At 37.9% G+C, this 17,945-nt stretch overlaps 2 protein-coding genes across 2 annotated transcripts in view; one reads left to right on the top strand and one right to left on the bottom strand.

Moving 5' to 3' along the window:
* Positions 1 to 8,397: 8,397 nt before the first annotated feature.
* The window catches only part of CBG05670, a gene marked incomplete at both ends in the record, with an annotated part of 12,581 nt that continues 3,033 nt past the window's right edge, over positions 8,398 to 17,945 (top strand). The window contains 18 exons of the mRNA XM_002638572.1: positions 8,398 to 8,593; positions 8,669 to 8,750; positions 8,823 to 8,929; positions 9,023 to 9,436; positions 9,756 to 9,920; positions 10,203 to 10,395; positions 10,506 to 10,615; positions 10,660 to 10,803; positions 11,392 to 12,079; positions 12,210 to 12,366; positions 12,420 to 12,516; positions 15,055 to 15,302; positions 15,361 to 15,424; positions 15,519 to 15,686; positions 16,290 to 16,439; positions 16,510 to 16,683; positions 17,002 to 17,185; positions 17,545 to 17,690. Coding sequence (XP_002638618.1) covers positions 8,398 to 8,593; positions 8,669 to 8,750; positions 8,823 to 8,929; positions 9,023 to 9,436; positions 9,756 to 9,920; positions 10,203 to 10,395; positions 10,506 to 10,615; positions 10,660 to 10,803; positions 11,392 to 12,079; positions 12,210 to 12,366; positions 12,420 to 12,516; positions 15,055 to 15,302; positions 15,361 to 15,424; positions 15,519 to 15,686; positions 16,290 to 16,439; positions 16,510 to 16,683; positions 17,002 to 17,185; positions 17,545 to 17,690 — 3,487 coding nt within the window. The remainder of the gene's footprint in view (positions 8,594 to 8,668; positions 8,751 to 8,822; positions 8,930 to 9,022; positions 9,437 to 9,755; positions 9,921 to 10,202; positions 10,396 to 10,505; positions 10,616 to 10,659; positions 10,804 to 11,391; positions 12,080 to 12,209; positions 12,367 to 12,419; positions 12,517 to 15,054; positions 15,303 to 15,360; positions 15,425 to 15,518; positions 15,687 to 16,289; positions 16,440 to 16,509; positions 16,684 to 17,001; positions 17,186 to 17,544; positions 17,691 to 17,945) is intronic.
* Positions 12,581 to 14,812, bottom strand: CBG05671 (the record flags this gene model as incomplete). The annotated part of the gene is made up of 9 exons (XM_002638573.1): positions 12,581 to 12,733; positions 12,777 to 13,016; positions 13,110 to 13,268; positions 13,314 to 13,575; positions 13,782 to 13,827; positions 13,955 to 14,095; positions 14,154 to 14,454; positions 14,502 to 14,659; positions 14,710 to 14,812. Coding segments are annotated over 9 exons (1,563 nt in total), but the record flags the coding sequence as incomplete, so codon positions are not given.

Raw genomic sequence — 17,945 nt, 5'->3', positions numbered from 1 at the left:
GCAGAGATTCAAAAATGAGAGAAATCTATGAATTCCAGCAAAAACATCCAAGTGGAAAAAAGCACAACAAAAATACCCGGACATTACGAAAAAGGATAAATCTGAAAATTTTTGTCTCCCTTTCACACTTTTTTTTCTGAAAGGGCCCTCTCACAGCCTTTTCAGATTTTTTGGACAGTGGAATAAATGGGAAGAATTTTTCTGAGAGAGTGTAAAATCTTTTGAACGAAACGGAAAATGAGAAGAAGACAGAAGGAGCGCTAGTAATTCAAGAAGAATAGAAAATGGATATGTGGAGAAATAAAGAGATGAGAAGATATAGAATGTGTTGAAATTTTTGGGGTTCAAAAAATTGTAGCGCCAGAGTGATAAATATGAAAAGAAAACTCTGATATCATTTTTATAAATACCAAAAACTGCCATCACAAAAATTCTGAAAAGTCGAAGAAATTTTTCTGACATTTTTTTCATCTCAAATTTTATTTTTTAATGAGTTTCAGTTTTAAATTAAACGTATAATTCGATTTATCAATTAATCCCTGAAACGAGTATACCGTAAAACCTTATTAGAAGGACCCCTTTAATAAATGGGTAATAGAAGGACCCTCCGAGAGGGGCTTGGAAAAATAGAATGGCCCCCTGTAATAGGAGGGCACTCGTGATAGAAGGGCCGTTTTGAAATCAGAAAATTTCCGTACTTTTTCAGTGTAAAATATTCAGAGAACTCCGCAATTTAATAGAAATTTTGTTGAAACTCTACTTTTCGATAAAAATCTTGCTAAATTTTGATGAAATTGGCAGATTTTTATGAATTTTGAACGAAACTTTGTCGATTTTTTCGATGAAAAATTTCGGGAAAAAAAACTGGCCGGAAAAATAGAAGGGCCCCCTCTAATTGAAGGGCCCTCCAGTGGAATATAAGGGCCGGCCCTTCTCATACGGGTTTTACGATAACTGTCACGAGTTTACAAATGAAACCCTCCTACACACTTGAAAGATCGGAAACTGAAAAGTACACTTGGAAATAAAGGTTTTTCAGGAAATTAAAAAATAAATAAGATGATATCACTAAAAGATATTCTAAAAATGAAAAAATTTCAACAAACATTTGCGGGACCTTGAAAATCAAATATTCAAAAAGTTTTTCAATATCTCTGGAATTTTCAGAATTACTATCAGAAATCTGAAAATACTGATACCCAAAACGGACATTAACTAAAAACCTGAAAATTTTCGTGCTCAAAATATATAGCTGGAAATTCTCCCAAATTTTTTTTTCGGACAGCCAAAGAAAAACAAAAATAGGTGCGATTTATTTCAAAAACGACAGCCAATTTCCAATTTTCTGGTGCTTTGACTTGAATTTGTGAATAAAGTTCAAAGTTAAACAAGCCGTAAAAACTGGTTTGCTCTGAAACGCTAGATGTTCCGCTGAAAAATATTTCCAGACATATGAAAAATGACACCTTGCCTTTTTTAGACACTAATTATTGCACTTAATTTTTGGGTAAAAATCCTCTCAAATTTTCAAATAAATTTTTGCCACTGGTTCCTTGAACATGTGGCTGGACAGAAGAAATATAAAACACAGAAAGCAAAAAGTGAAGAGGATATGTTTTTTTAATGTTTTACGGTTCAATTTTATGATCTACGGAAAAGCGAAGAGATTTTTTTTCGAGAAAGTGAGAAGAACTTTTTTCTTATTATTTACACCTCAACTATTCTCACGGGAAGTTCTGTCTGAAGATGTTCAAAACTGTACACTTTCTCAGAACCTATAGTTTATGATTTTCAAATTACATCAACTAGTTATCCACTTTGAAAATAATTTACATCTGAATTTCAGCACTACCTACAAATTTGTGCACCTTATAAATTTTTAGACTTTTGTGAATTTCTTCTCTCAAAATTCCGAAATCTAATCGTTTTGAAAACCTGAATGTCTGCATGGAAAAAACAGCAAAAAAAAAATGGAAAAAATTACTAAAAATCCTTTTTTCTGGATCTGTTACATTTCTGTCCACTGAAACACCAGAAGACCATGGATGAAAAAAAAAGACAAAAAGTGTATTGATGTCAGTTGTGAGTCTGTGTCTTGATGGGGGAAAACCCATCATTTCGAATTGCAAGATTTGAGATTCGAGAGAAAGATGAAAAAGAGCAGAGAGGTAGCAAATTGGACTCATGAAAGTGTCATTATGATTGACAGATAGAGAAAAAAGTAAGAGAGGGTTAATTAAAAGGGTAATTAAGAAAAAGTGACATGGAAGGGTATAAAAAAAGCACAAAGATCAAAAGGAAGATCAAACTATTCAAAATAATACATTCGAAAATTTTTATCAAAAAGTTCCAGATCTAAAAAATTCTAAGAAAAACCAAAGAATTGTTTCCTGAGGAAATCTGAGAACAATTAGGGAAGTATCCGATTTCTGCAGGTACACAAAATATAGGGGGACAAGAATTTTTTGTACAAAGAAACAGAAAAAAATATTGGTTTCTTTTTCTTCGGCCGCTATTCTTTCTGCTTGATGCCAAAAAGCTGGAAAACTAAACAAAACAAATCCACTTGAAAATCGTGAAAATGGGTTATCGAAGGCGAGAAAATGAGCATTTTAAGAGGGGGATCCGGAAGAAAAAAAGAGGCTAGAAATTTTAATTTCGGCATTCAAGAAAATCGAAAAAAAAACCAGTGGCAACAAACGAGGGATCGAGAAATCAAAACAAAAACATTTTCGAAAAATTTCAAAAACACTTTTTATTGACCATTTGGTTCTGATTATGAAAACTCCAAAAAAACATAAATTCTTCACTTCCAACTTTTGAAAAAACAAATTTTCCCATGATCTCGAGATTCAAACTTCCGTGAGACTATGTGTTTTAGAATACCCCACCAAACTGCAGGTTTCCACAATTTTTTGTATACTTTGAATCTCAGATCATCTGCAAATGTCCATTTTCAGTGTATTGTCTTTTTTTTCAATTTTCAGTTCCAATATTTTCCCGATATCCCCAATAATCATAATTTTACTGTATGTTCAATTTTTTCATTACATGGGAATCTCGTATCTTCCATCCTTTCCTTCACTACCAGCTCCAAAAACCGGACACAGCGCGTGGTCATCATCATCATTGCCTGGACTCTTTAGAATGATGGCACACATTGTTTCGTATGCCTGCGTCTCCATTGTCTACAGTAGTTTCTCGTTTGCTCTCAAGAGATCTTGCCGACGTTTTTTGAAGGAAACGAGCAGAGGAAGAAAAAATGGGAGAGAGCAAAAGAACTTTTCTCTCTGTCGGGGCAACATTTTTTGCCATGTAAGACACTTATCACTTGAGATTCTCCGTGTGTGCCACGTCTGTTCTCGTGAGTGTTCGGGTGTAAAACTAGATTTCCTAGGTTCAATCGTACTTTTGAAAAAGGGATTTTGAACAATAACTGTGGTAGAGTACGAGTTGAACGAGACTAAATCATTGAACAAGTAATTTAAGTTTGTTAAAGTCTATCTTGAAATTGAAAACCAAAACACAACGAAAAAAACTGATCTATGTACTCACACAAAAAGTAACCATAACCAGAATCGTGATACTTCTCTCCCACTCTTTTCTTTTTTTGCTAGCATTTTTGTACACAAGAACACAAAACAAGGTCTGCAAACATTACAGGTGTCAAAAAATGTCTCGTATGTAAAAAGACAAAAAAAGTGTTGCATTGGATGGAACGTGGGTTCAAGTTTTCGAGGGGTAGATATTGGCCAATCGGATCAAGTACTCAAATTTTTTTGAGCAACTCACGCTTTTGGTGTTCTCAAGTAGTACACTCCGCCTTTTTGGGACAGTAGTATTTCATATACCATTTTTGTAACATCCCTTTCTAATTATGATGTTCCACGAGTTTTTCCACCCAAATCAAATTGCTTCTAATTACAAACACCCTCACCTGCATAGTACAAAACTGAAGTTTCTGACTTATAAATGAAGAGATTTATCAGCGCTTTTACAGCAATGATTATTAGCTATTTTTCGAGACATTTAAAAAATCATTTCCTTAAAAATGAAGAGAATTGGTATAAATTTCATTCTACTAACCACTTGGGCCCAATTCTGAAGAAATGTTATCAATTGTCTATTTATAACATTTTCAGTTTTCATGTATGGCGAATTTTCTCAAAGTCTTACAAAATTATCATTGCCTCGCAAATAACTTTTTTTGTTACTGAATCGTGAGAAAAGGTACACTCATACAAACAATATATCCCTTATCCGTCCGTGAAAAGAGTATCTCTTTCTTGAGTTTTTTTCATGCTCCAAGGCAAGCGGAGACACTTGCGAGGTCACTGTGTGTCCACTATAGACAGCGGGTACTATTATTTGTTATATATCTTCGAAAACCACGCGAAACGGGTGGGAAATTGAAAGATGAGAAGAAGAAGTAGAAAAAGCTGACGGTTTTGACAGGAGGGCGGAAGGATGATATAGGAGATAAGACTATATTGTCTTGAACATTTTGTGCTATTGATTTTAAGGTTGTTTTAGTCTATGAAAAATAGTATTTTATTCAATGAAAAGGTGACACTGAAAATCGGTGTGGAATACCGTAAACACTCTAATAGAACGCCGCCCGGACTGTCCACTTGTCCACTTATATATCTCACTTCTTTTGGAAGACATCAAAAAGTTGTCAACTAATAAAAGTTTTATCAAAATATCAGCAACATTTTAATATTCGACCACTTTTTGATATCTCTAACAGAAAATGAGAGACATGGGCTCAAATTTGACGATTCGTGTGGCGTTCTATTAGAGTGCTTACGGTATGTTGAACTTTCTTTTCTAAATTTAACATAGAGTATCCAGGTTTTAGGTTTTTTATTGAACGAAAAAATTTATGAGGAATCGTTGAGACATCAGAGATGACAAAATAGGACGACACTAAAATCAAATCTTCATTTTTTGACCAATTGTCATTTTCTCCCACTTCCTTTTCAATTTTCTCACTGAAAAGTCCAAATTCCATTTAGACGCACCTCGGTAATCTGGCCTGCCTGCCCTCAATATGTTCTGGTGTGCTCAGGAATGATTATTCTGTGTCTCCTGCTGCTCCAATTTCTATTTGTTTTTGTTCCTTCCCTAGGAAGAAGGCCACACCTGAGATTGTGGAAGAAACGGAAAACAAATGTGATTATTTCATCGTCTTACCGCTCTTTTTGACGATTTTTCGCTTTTTTTAGGATTCTCACTTCGGAAGTTTTTTTTTATTCATTATCAAGCAATATTACTGTCAATTTTACGAGTCAATCAAACTTTGCATAAAATAACTTCATGGAATGCCTTAGATTCAATATTACCAACAACATATTTTTTGATCTGGGGGTACTTTTTTGATTTTATGTTATTTTAAAACCAAGCAATTCTAAATGTTTTTAAAACCTGTACAAGTAATCCATGGAGGTAATTCATAGAACATAGACCAAATTATGATCGTTTAGAAGAGTGTTTATTTCCATGTGTTCCTCGAATGTTTATCAGAACTGTTTTTTTTTTCAAATTAGAGTCCTGTCGTTTTAGAGTTTTGTGTATTAGGGTTTCCATTTGGGGGGCGATTCACCCGCCCGAGCCCACCCGGAGGGCCCCCCTCCCCTTAAATTTTATTAAAATTCACACGCATTTAATTGCGGGGGGCCGCGGGTGGGAGCCCCCCGGGTGGGTAGCGGGTAGCCCGCTTCTTCACCCGCCCAAATGGAAACCCTAGTCGGGAGGCATGTTTGGTGAAAGTTAATTTTTTTAATCACATACAAATATAATGTATTTTTTGGATAAATTAGGTTGTAGCCAAACCTTTTTGACAAACATTTTTCATCAATTAGCTAAAACGGATTCATCGCGATATTTGCACTACGCTTTCAAATTATTTGTAATGGTGTCAAGTTTAAATTTCGAAAGAAGTCTGAACCGTTCGGTCATCTAATGACAATGACTGAGATATTTTTGTTTTAGATTTAATCCGTGTAATCTAGAATACTCATTCACAGACAGTCCAAGTTCCAATCTTAGGAATAAACGGTTTGACGTTTGTCTCCTCCTCCTTCCTACACCCCAACCCCAAAAGACAAACAAAACAGAGTTTTATATTCATTCTCTTCTTGACCAACACTTGTCAAGGGGCGAGTTAGGTAAAGAAGTGTCTCCCTCTCTCCCTCCAATGTCCGGTGGTGGCGCTCACAAAAAAACAAACACACGCTGGACAGGCAGTAACCTCTCAGAGTTATCCGTTTTTTATCTCGATCCCCGAGGGCTCGAGTGCAGAAAATTTCAAAGTCTTTGACCCACTTCCGACTTTTTTTAGAAGACGCGAATCGTGGGAAAGCTCTCAGGAAGTACTTTGGTGTTCAATGATCCTATCGTTCCTTTTCTTGTTACCCGCAATACTTTTTCTAGATTGATTTTTAGTTGGGTGAATTCTGTTGGGTTCCTTTGTTAGCCGACGTTTAAGTTGATTTTTTTCTCAATTTTTCCAAATTCTGATGATTTGAAAAGTTTCTAAAATAGTGAAGCCTCTTTGGAATTTAAAAGTTTGAAGTTCACATTTTAAGACTTTCGAAGTATTTCTCTTTTACACATTGAAAGCGTTAATACCCCCTTTTTCCCGTTCTTTTCCTAACCCCGTGTGCTAACAAAACCTGTCCTGTTCCAATGTGCAAAACTATCGAATTTCCAAATGATTCCCTAATTAGCAAGTTTTCTTCCAAACAACGTCCCTCGCAATGCCCTCGAAAAATGATTTATTTGAATAGTAAGATTGAATTTCATGAACTTTCGCAAGTGGCCAGTTTTTTGGCAAGGAGTTGAATTTTGGGCATCATTGAGAATGTTTGATTGATTTAGGGGGTCATCAACTTTATGAACATAGTCAAACAGTTGTCTGAAGAATCCTCAGAAAAGACGAAATAGGTTTTACTTTGCTTTAAAGAGTTTTTTCAGGATTTGCTAGGAAACCCCATTCAATCCGATTTATTTGTTTTGTTTTTTTTATATTCATTTTGAAACTATCACAACTAGGTTCATAAAATCCTATTGAAAACAATTTTTTTCCGAGTTTCTTGTTCTTTAAGGTTCAGAATTGTAGAGGATGCATGTGTGAACGTCAGCCTGACCTGTTTAGACGGCGGTCATGCTCAATTTTTCTTACAACTAACAGAGTCTCGGAAAAAATGAGTAAAATTTTTTTACGCAACTACCCTACCAACGCATCTCTTCGAGGTGACGCTTCTTCTTGCGCAAGACACAGACCTACTCATCATTTTTTTTTCCGCGCGGAAGCCTCCTACGTGACGTAAGGCTCTCTTCGGTGCTCCTTGCGCCCAGAACCCTCTAACAACTAGTCAGGGGCGTGGGGCGTAGATACTTGGAAGGGGGAAGAAGCATCCAGCTTAATAATTGCCACGATCTTTTCAAACAATTGTTGCACTAGACTCACCTCCTCCTGTATTCTTCTCTATTCAACTTTTGTCGTTTCTTTTTGATCCTACTGAAAATTTCCAGTTTTCACAAGTTTTTTGAACGGAAATCAAAAATCATAAATTCTTGAATTCTCGAAAAGTGGTTTCAAATTTAAATTATAAGTTTATTATGATTATAACTTATTATAACCCCTAAGCTAGAATCCAGAAGAATTTTTCCGATTGTTTTTTTTCTGACAGAGATTAAGTTCTCCCATCAATATTTTTCAAACAGTCGAGAAATCAATCTGAAGGGAATCAAATCAATCTGAATCAAATATTATTATCATTTTACATCGCATATCTTCTTTTTCTAATTTTTGAAATTTTTTATAATCAGTGTGTCTTTTCTTTCAAATTACATAAATAATACATCTAGGTCTCTGATATAGTTTTGAGAATGTTGAGTTTTAGCATACATTCTAAAAGCTGACATATGAAAAAAAAACTTTTTGATCTACCTCGCCTTCTATGCTCCAAAATCTCAGACAATCAGGTTTTGCCGCTCTATCTGTCTCACTTGTTTCTGTCTATACATAATACTCACAACCACCCCTCCTTTCAAATAAACACAGAACATTCTTGTCAAGTGGTTCAAATGGCTTCGATGAGGAGAAACATTGACTCATCGAGGGTGTGTACTACCTGAGATCTTATCATTTTATTCGCTATTGAGAACTGGTTCTCAAATTTTCTGATAACTATGATTTCATTAGTTTTTTAAAAGACTGTATCCTTGGTCATATTTGCTTAAAGTTAGTGTCCTGGTTGCACCAATCGTTTTCCTCGCAACTATTCTTCAAAACTTTGCGAGCTACAATATCCTGAAATTCTTTTCCGGCTACTCTTCATTCAAGTTTTAGCATTTTCGTTTTTCGAAAATCGCATTTTTTTCAGGACGATGCCTCCACTCAGGTGGACCTTTTTAGTACTATGCGCCGTCGTAGCAGTCCGAACGGCCGATGACAGTCTCATCGACTCGTTCAAAACAATGTTCTTCGGTAATGAACCCGAAAAGACCAACAACAACGACTCTGCTGCGCCACCACAGAATAATCCTCCGATCAGTTATCATCAATATGCTGCTACTTCTTCTTGTGAGTGTTTTTTGTGAAACTTTTTATTTAAAAAATGTAATGAAATTCATCTAATGAAATGCATCAATGTTTCAGCTAGTCGCTCGCAGCCACCATCCGGGCAGTCTTGTACATTACCACGTCAAATCGGAACCGGCCCATATCGGATTCCGAGATGGTAAGTTTTAAATTATCATAAGGGCTAAATAGACTATCCAGTACTAATCAAGCTCATTTTGCTGCTTTTTAGGTACTACAACCCTGTTCGCGGACGTTGCGAGTTGTTCTACTGGTCCGGCTGCTGTGGAAACGGAAACAATTTCCAAACGTTTCAAACGTGCCAATCGACCTGCGAAGGTAATTTATTTTTTCTTAATAACCCAGGGAATTTTCAGGAAAAACATATAAAAAGACTTTTCTAGAGTCTCGAAAAATCTCTGAACATTTTAGTAGCAAATTCCATTTCGTCTCAAACTTCCTCTTCTTCACAAATTGTATTTTCAACGCCTCACCTATCGGTTTTTCAACCATCGTCCACACAAATTGACGTTCTATTCCAACCCAACCATTATCTCTCAATGCCACCAGTTCTTTGCTCGTGTTGTCTTCGACCATATTCTGAGGGTTACGGCTCCTCAAACCTTCTTAGGTTCTATTACGACGCTCCCACTAAAACATGTCGTCAGTTTATCTATAAAGGAATGGGCGGGTACGGGAATCAATTCGAAAATGAGCAAAAATGTCGAAACTCATGTGGTGTTAGTGGAACTATCGCCCCACAAACTCTGGCCACACCTCCACCGACACTTCTGATGACTACCCAAACTACGACTACTCTTCCACCTGTCGTCTATTTGCCAACAGGTTCTTACGTGTGAAGCTTTTTTGGCTTTTTACCCCGTCGTTCCCAGAGTGTATTGTTTTCAGCATTGTATCCCTTTGAAAGTATTTTATCAGCTTCAAAGCTGGATTTTCAGCTTTTTGTGTCCCTGAAAATTTCAGAAACTAAACGTGTGTAAACCTTGTTTCAAAGTGTTTCCAATCATTTTTTTCAGTCACAAAAATTCTCGTAACTTGCTTCGATTTCGAAAATTTATATTGATTCAAGTTTAAAATGTAGAGCAAGACCTATAACGCAATCAGTGTGTATCTTCCCCCAAAACGTGTGTCCCTAAATTTTCAGTCGATCCCTGCTCACAAGACAAAGAAGCTGGTGTGGGTGCTGTGCAAATTCCTCGCTTCTTTTTCAACAAAGACACACGCCTCTGCGAACAATTCCAGTATTTCGGCACCGGCGGAAACCGCAACAACTTCCAAACGCTTGAAGAGTGCCAATCACAGTGTCCAGGTTGTGTGTTTATGCACTATTAACTTCTACTTAACATATTTATTGCATGGACTAATTCGAAGGCCTTTGTTTTTGTTTAACATCTTCATGGAATGGGGTTCTTATTGGTGAATAAGGAAAATATTTGGCGGTGAAGGTTCCGATCTTTTTTTACGCTTATGGGTTATCCAATATACACACCCAAACCACCGGTGAAGGCTTATCATGGCATGCGCACACAGCATACTGGGAATTCCGGAGCGGGACATCATTTGAAGCATTTCACCCATATAATATTTTCAGAAAGCCCGAACCCATGTGCTGTTAGCAGCGGAGCAACTTTAGCACCATGTGCTCCTGGACAAGGATGCGGTACTGGAAGCTATTGCCACGTTGGTGCCCAGACTCAAACTACAGTATGCTGTCCAAAACCAGCCGCTGTCGATCGATGCCAACAACCATTGAATGTTGGAATTGGTAACTCGAATTTGCAGAGGTAAGATTTTAATCATATCGTAACATAATGTTAATAAAAATGCTATTTTGCACTAAGAAGAAATAATCTTTCATTTTTTCAACCAATCAAAATTCTGTGAAATTTTCCAGATGGTATTTCAACCCACTCACTCAACAATGTCAAACCTGTACCTACCGTGGACTACAAGGAAACGAGAACAACTTTTTGTCCCAAAACGAGTGTGAACAATCTTGCTTGGGTGATTCTAGCTCTCAAACTGATTAACTTTAAAAAAAATTTCAGTCAACCCCTGCAAAATTGGATCTCCGTTCCGCTCTCAAGGAATTACTGTTCAGTGCTCTGCCAATAGTCCTACAGTATGCCCAGCTGGCTATTACTGCCATTTGGGAGCCGATCAGACGACTTCAGTATGCTGTCAAGCTCTTGGTACAGAATAATATTTTTAGACATTATTATTTAATTTACAGTCAAGGAAAATTTTCAAAAACTAACCCAAGCTCCAAATTTTCTAACTGCGTGATTCTCCCCAATGGCCCATTTCTGTATAACATGGAAAATTCTCTACTAACCCGATGAAATCTATAATTTCAGGTTATTGGTACTTTGGTTCGGGTTATGGTACTTTTGTTCAGGTTATGGAAAATGAATTGGTAGGTCATTGGTGTCTGAGGTTGCATGTAAACATCCTAGTTTATTGGATTGGTATGTGTACTAATTGCGTTTGTTTTTTTTTTGTTTTTAAATGTGCTCGATTCAGTTTTCATTGGTATCTTTAAATACTTATTTTTCGGGACTCTGAAAAATTGACTCAAAACTTTCGACTATTGTGAAAGTTTTTGAGCGTACCAATCAAAACTGGAGTTTCCCTATCCTTGTTTGACATGCTCTGAAATTTTCTGGAATAATTTTTTAAAGTTATTCAATACTTTACGATTCGCTGACAAATTTGTGTGTTTCATTTGTGATTTTTGCTGTTGTATGAGTAGAAAACTGCATTCAAAAAACACTTTCCAGGAAACTCTCCATGCGAGGAAGAAATGACTCAAGGCGAGGGGTCCGCCGCACTCACCCGCTTCTACTATGATGCTCTCCAAAGAAAGTGCCTTGCCTTCAACTATCTAGGTCTGAAAGGAAACCGCAACAACTTCCAATCCAAGGAGCACTGCGAAAGCACTTGTCCAGTATGGATCAACCCTTGTGCCATTGGACAACCCGTAATGACCCCGCAACAGAAACCATTCCAATGCCACCAAGGAGCTACTTGCTCTTCTGGATACTTCTGTCACCTCGGTTTTGACGACGCTACTACTGTGTGCTGCCAATCCGAAGGTGACCCATGCAGTCTTGTTGTGAAGGAAGGAAACGGAAACCATCACTTGTCTAGATGGTTCTACAACCAGAAAACTCGCCAGTGTCAACCGTTCACCTATACCGGACAGGGCGGAAATGAAAACAATTTCTTGCTCCGAGAGCATTGTGAAGCTACGTGTCCAGTTTGGATTAACGCTTGCCCATCTGGAGAACCATACCTTCTTCCAAACGGAAAACCACAGCCTTGTGACTCCACGAACCCAAATGCATGTCCTCTGACTCATTGGTGTCATCCTGGACCTGATGCTTCTACGACAATGTGTTGCCCAGGAAGAGCAGACCCTTGCACAAATACATTGGCTCAAGGAGAAGGACCACTTAGTGTGACAAGGTAACCAACAACTTGATAAAAATGCAGAATTTTCAAGGCTATCCAGAACTCAAAACCTTTTAATCTTCTCTAGGAAAATTTCAACAAGCTTGTTTATCACATATCAATTGAATCCTTTTCAACCTTTCAGATACTACTTTAATGCTCAAAGCCGTACCTGCGACGAGTTCATGTTCCGCGGCTTGAAAGGAAATTCCAATAATTTTAACTCTCTGGCAGAGTGCGAAAAAGCGTGCCCTGTTCAGCAGAATCCATGCCCGATCACCATGTCTTCCTTGAAACATTCGGTAACTAGACATTTAATGAAAGATAAATTGTTAATAAGATTTTCTAATTACAGGCCAAACTTGTCCCTTGTTCCGCCACCAAATCCTGTCCATCCCAACAATGGTGCCACTACGGAGAAACCAAGGAAACAACAGTTTGCTGTCCAAATGGTAAGTTTTCAATTTCATTGTTTTTTAAATTAAAGGAATAACTAATTTATTGGTAATCTCGGGCTTAAAAATGATCGGGAATGAGCCATCTTGCAGAAATGTGCCCTGGGTTCAAAAGTTTCGTAAGAATCGGCTGGTTCTTCATTCTGAACCAAATTGTAGAGATACTTTTCTTGCCTTCGTAGATTGGGCAGCCGCCATGATCAGAAAGGTCCTCCTTAAGAAGGATGATTAATAACATTGAATTTTCAAAAACCTACCTGTTTAGTATTTCCCATCGCGTTGAACCAGAAAAATGCGTCTCCTGTGTTTGGTCGTATTGCGGCGTTCAGTGATGGGAAAATAGTCGCCCCGCCCAACTCCGCTGTTTCAAAAGCCATAATTAGGGTTCCGAAGCGATTACCGTAGTCTTTCATCCAGCCATCCCATTCTTTTTCAGAAGGGTACTCCAAGAAGTCATGGTGGGCGGCATAGTGACCACCACGGATGTAGGAGAGGGCCTGGAAAAATAATTGCTAAAACTTTTAATGTAGCAAGAATTTTACAAATTAGGGTTTTCAAAAAAAAATCATTTCAAATTTCGTTAAACTCACCACAATATCCTCCGAGCTTTCAATATTCAAAGTTGGTATCAAAATTTTGACAGTTTTCCAAATTGATAAAGCCGCTGGGAAGTCCGGAGCTATGATTTGAGTTCCATTAGCTTTTCGGTACTTAGAGTAGTATTCCGTGCCATCATCGTTCACCACTTGCTAAACATTTTTATTTAAAGTTTTTTCAATCACGAAAACGTTTACCTGCTCTTCAAAATCTTGGTGTTTCATAATTTCTATATAATCAAGAACCTGTTTTTTGGTGAACATGTCTCTATAAATGACAAGTCCCGGGCTCCAAGAAATAACTTCCACTTTGACGGCTTGAAAACTGATTAGATACTCAAAGCATACTGCTCTTCTCCACTGCCAGGTGGTATCCTTCGCCACGTTATCACAAAGATCTAGGTATTGCTCATACCAATATTCCTCACCCTCGAAACTATCTTTCCCATTGGATGTGTAACTAGAATTGTCTTCAGAAAAAGCAAGAGGTAATAGGAAAAATAAGGAGAAGAGAAAAAGTTTGTATAGCATAGCTGCAAAAGTATATGTTGTCTTTTCTGAACAATATTTTATGATTTCTCCGATAGTTTTTTATTTCTCCGAAAAGGCTTAATGTTTTATGCAAAGAAGTGTTTTGTATCATAAACTTGGCCATCATGCGCGCACGGCAGGGAGAACTCTTGACCATTGGCATGAACCCAGAGTGTAGCACCTGTAAAAATAGTTAATTGAGTAGTTAATTACATACATATTGAAAACCCACAAAGTGTGAAGTTTTAACAAAACTATAAACAGAAATTGCTTCAATTAGAAATATTTTTGAAAAGCCAAACAACTACCTATTTTTGTCCCTTCCTTGATTGGGCACGCCGCATGAAGAGTCTGTGAATCGGATTCTCCATCTGGAACAGTGTTCAGCCAAACCACAACGTCTCCAATTTTCGGTCGAATGTTGATATTGATTTTTGGGAATACGGTAGCTAAATTTCACTTTTGTTTAATTTCATCCAAATTTTCGTGATTGACTAAAAAACTCACTTCCTCCTTTTTTAGCTATTTGCAAAATCACCAGCACTGTAGCAATCCTATTCCCACGAGACTCCACCAAGACCTTATTTGTTTCTGGATTCAGAAAATCGTAATGTGGAGCATAGTACCCTTCAGAATTATAGCTTAATATCTGCCATGGTTCTGCAGTACTTAGATCCAGGGCTCTGATATTTACTTGTAAATTCCAGAATATTTTTGCAAAATTTGGTCGTTTCGTGTGGATTAGCCATGTTCCGTTTGCTGCGCGCACTTGGGACTTTTCAGGGGTCTCGGTTTTCCCGGAGATTCTCTGGAAAAGTAATTGTTGTGTATTGATAGTAAAAGGTTATTATCTACCAATTGCTCTAATTGCAGTGCCTCGGCTTCTAGAACCGATCTTTTGGCTAGTCGGCGATGCACCATGTTATGGTATTGAAGGATAAATGGGCGGAGACTCAGGATTTCGACTTTTTGAATTAAAAGGTGTTTGGAGGAACGAAAGCATACTAGATTCACTGAAATAATTATTTTTCGTTTTTCGGTGGTATTTCGGGAAAAAACTCACCATCCTTCCCTGAGTCTCCTCTCAACTCCTTTCCACACTTTTCCCAAATTTTTTCATTAAATTCTATTACTTCATCGGAATAAGCTAGAAAAATGTTAAGAAATATTAGTAAAATTCTGTACATTATTTCATTTAATTATGAAAATTTTGATAAAATGGTTAGTTGGGGCTGGTATATGGGCTCCTGAATAAACAGTGAAGGATACTGTGTAAATAATTGTGGTCAGATATTTTATTTGTTTATTCACAAATAATGGATAGCAAAAGTAACGAGGTCTTGAAAATGAAGTTAAAAAGTTATTCAATCAGGAAATTTTACATAATTATGTCTATTCGAATTTCCAGCTGTCGATGACCCATGCACAGCTCCACCTCGTAACCCAGGAGTCGGTGAATACCATGCCACCAGATGGGCCTTTGATGGATCCTCCCGAAAATGTGTTCCATTTGAGTACCGTGGAATGAAAGGAAACTCCAATAACTTCCTCACTCGAGAAAATTGCGAGAAACGGTGTCCAGTATTTCAAAATCCGTGTAAAATCGGCGAGCCACATATCGTTAATAACCAGTATCTACAGTGCTCACCACAACAGGTACTTGAATGATTAAGCCACTGATACTCCCAATTGAATGGTGAAACAATTTTTCCAGGTCTGCCCGGGAGGTCACTACTGTCATATTGGATCGGAAGCCAACTACTGTTGCAAGGCTTTGGGTATTTTTAATTGTTTGCTGTGATCAACCCCATATTTCCTTGAAAAACTCAAACTACACTAATCAGTAATTTAATCACCAGGGAACATTTTTAGGCGGAGATCCATGCGGACAACCATTGGATCGCGGAGTTGGAGGATCCCAACTCTCTCGCTGGTACTGGAACCAACAATCGCAGTGTTGTTTGCCATTCAGTTATTGTGGACAGAAGGGAACACAAAATAACTTTTTGACGAAACAAGATTGTGACAGAACTTGCTATGGTAAGTAAATTTTCAGAAAGGAACGAGAGTAATCACAAAAAATAATAATACCAGTTCAGTTGTTCAGCTTAGCCAAAAAATCGAGAATTCGATGCAAAAATTGACCGAGTTTTACACAATTTTATGAGTAAAAACATAAGAGCCTTCTACTCCTATTTCTACCATTACCCCACAAACTCCGTGAAGTTGCTCAGAGAGGAGATTTAAATTCCTGTGAACTTAAAATTTCAAATTTTCTTATCCTTTATACCCAAAACCCAAATATTCAATTATAAAAGATACAATACCCCCAAAAGCCCATGTGTGAGAATGAAACTTTGTGTACCTGAAAAAAATCTTAAACCGCTGAAGTCCATGAACTCCGATATTCCCCATTGAAGATACTTCCAATCGTTTTTTAGATTTTAATATTATCTTTTTATTCGAACTTTTTATTCTGAAATTTTCCAAGACCCCAAGATACCAAGGCTTACTACTAGACCAAATATGCCCTTTGATGTGTCTTGGGCGTCCCAACCCCGTTTTTCATCAATCCTCCGGATCCTGTTTGATCTACGAACCCTGATATTCCCTTTTCCCTATCCAGTCTTGCTTGATTTCCAGAACTCGATAACCCATGTGCTCTCGGCGACCCACAAATGGCTCAAAACAATCGTCCACTCCAGTGCTCCACCTCCTCCAACACCTGCGGTTCACAATTCTGGTGTCATTTCGGAGCCAACCAGGACACCACAGTTTGCTGTCCAGGAAGAGGTGCATTTTTGTTGCTAGACCCTTGAAACTTCCCCCTGACCGTTCTCACTTGCCCCTTCCTACTTTTCAGTCGAATCTCCACAAATTTGCCAACAACCAATGGTTGCTGGATCCGGAGGAGCATCATTGCCACGATGGTATTATAACGCAACGACTATGCAGTGTGTACAGTTTAACTATCAAGGACGCATGGGAAATCAGAACAACTTTTTAAGCCAGCAAGCTTGTGAACAGACGTGTCCAGGTAGGAAGAGAAAGAATTTGGTTAAGATCATGACGTTGAGAGCGAAAATCGTCCTAAAAATGAATACGTTCAAGCAATTTCGGATGTCAAATGATACATGCCGCTATCTGGCTAAACTTTTCAGAGCTATTTGTCCTCTACTTGAAGAATGCAATCTTTTTTACCGCAATATGTATCGCAAGGTTTTATGACCAAGTAGCAATGTTTTTACCACACTGAAAACTTTACCCAAATTTTTCATGCTACTGTATATGTCGCTTTTTGAATTCACCCCATTCATACAAACTCCCTCTGCATCCCCCACCCAAAAAATTGCAGTCTACGTGAATGTATGTCCCACTGGCTCCCCACTGCTCGACACATCCACCAACAAGCCTGTACCATGCACATTTGGATCCAACTCATGCGGAGGTGACCATTGGTGTCATCTCGGTCTTGTACCAGACGAGTATCAATGTTGTCCAGGATCTCCTGCTAATCCAGGAGCCTGTCAAGGGCTTCCGTCAGCAGACGGCGTACTAGGCGCGCCAGCACCACCGACTTCTAGATGGTACTATGATCAGACGGATATGCAATGCAAGCAGTTCACCTACAATGGAGAAGAGGAAATCAGAACAATTTCTTGACACAAGAGGACTGTGCAGCAACTTGTGACGGTTTGTATAATTCCTTTTGATTGAGCATGAGTGTGTTTGTGTGCGACTTCCACTTCTATGTCTCTATCTCTAACCTTTTTTTCATATTATTAAATCTAAAAAACTTCAATTTCGGGCTCCACTTCTGTTAGATTTGTTTATCTATTTCTATCTATTTAGAATAGAACCTTAGTTTTTGTTATGTTCTTCATTTTCCAATGCCAAGTATTTTAGTATTCACCAACCCTTGCAATCAACCAATCCCTCTCCCAGCAACAATGTGCTCAGGAACCGGAGCTTCAGACACTTGTGGAGCCAACATGTGGTGCCATATTGGAGCCACACAAGATTCGACTGTCTGTTGTCCATCTGGTAGGTTTTTCATTAACTTTGTTTCGTTTTTTAAAAGGGCGACTCCGACCAAAATTTTTATTGCATTAAAATGTGTTAAAATTTATCTATTTTCCTAATATTATTGCGAAAAAATTCAAAAGAAATCCGAAATCCCCGAAAAACGCCGTTGAAAATGGAAAAAATTCAAAAAAGGTGCCGCCGGGGGACGAGGATTTGAATTCCCGCGCAGTGAGAAACCTAGGCCACGGCGCCTGACAGCATTATTTTCAAGGG

The sequence above is a fragment of the Caenorhabditis briggsae genome (genome assembly GCF_000004555.2).
Source record: "Caenorhabditis briggsae complete genome, chrV, whole genome shotgun sequence".
In the NCBI taxonomy this organism is placed as follows: Eukaryota; Metazoa; Nematoda; class Chromadorea; order Rhabditida; family Rhabditidae; genus Caenorhabditis; species Caenorhabditis briggsae.
The sequence above is the reverse complement of the archived record's forward strand: the minus strand, read 5'-3'. Positions and strand labels throughout refer to the sequence as shown.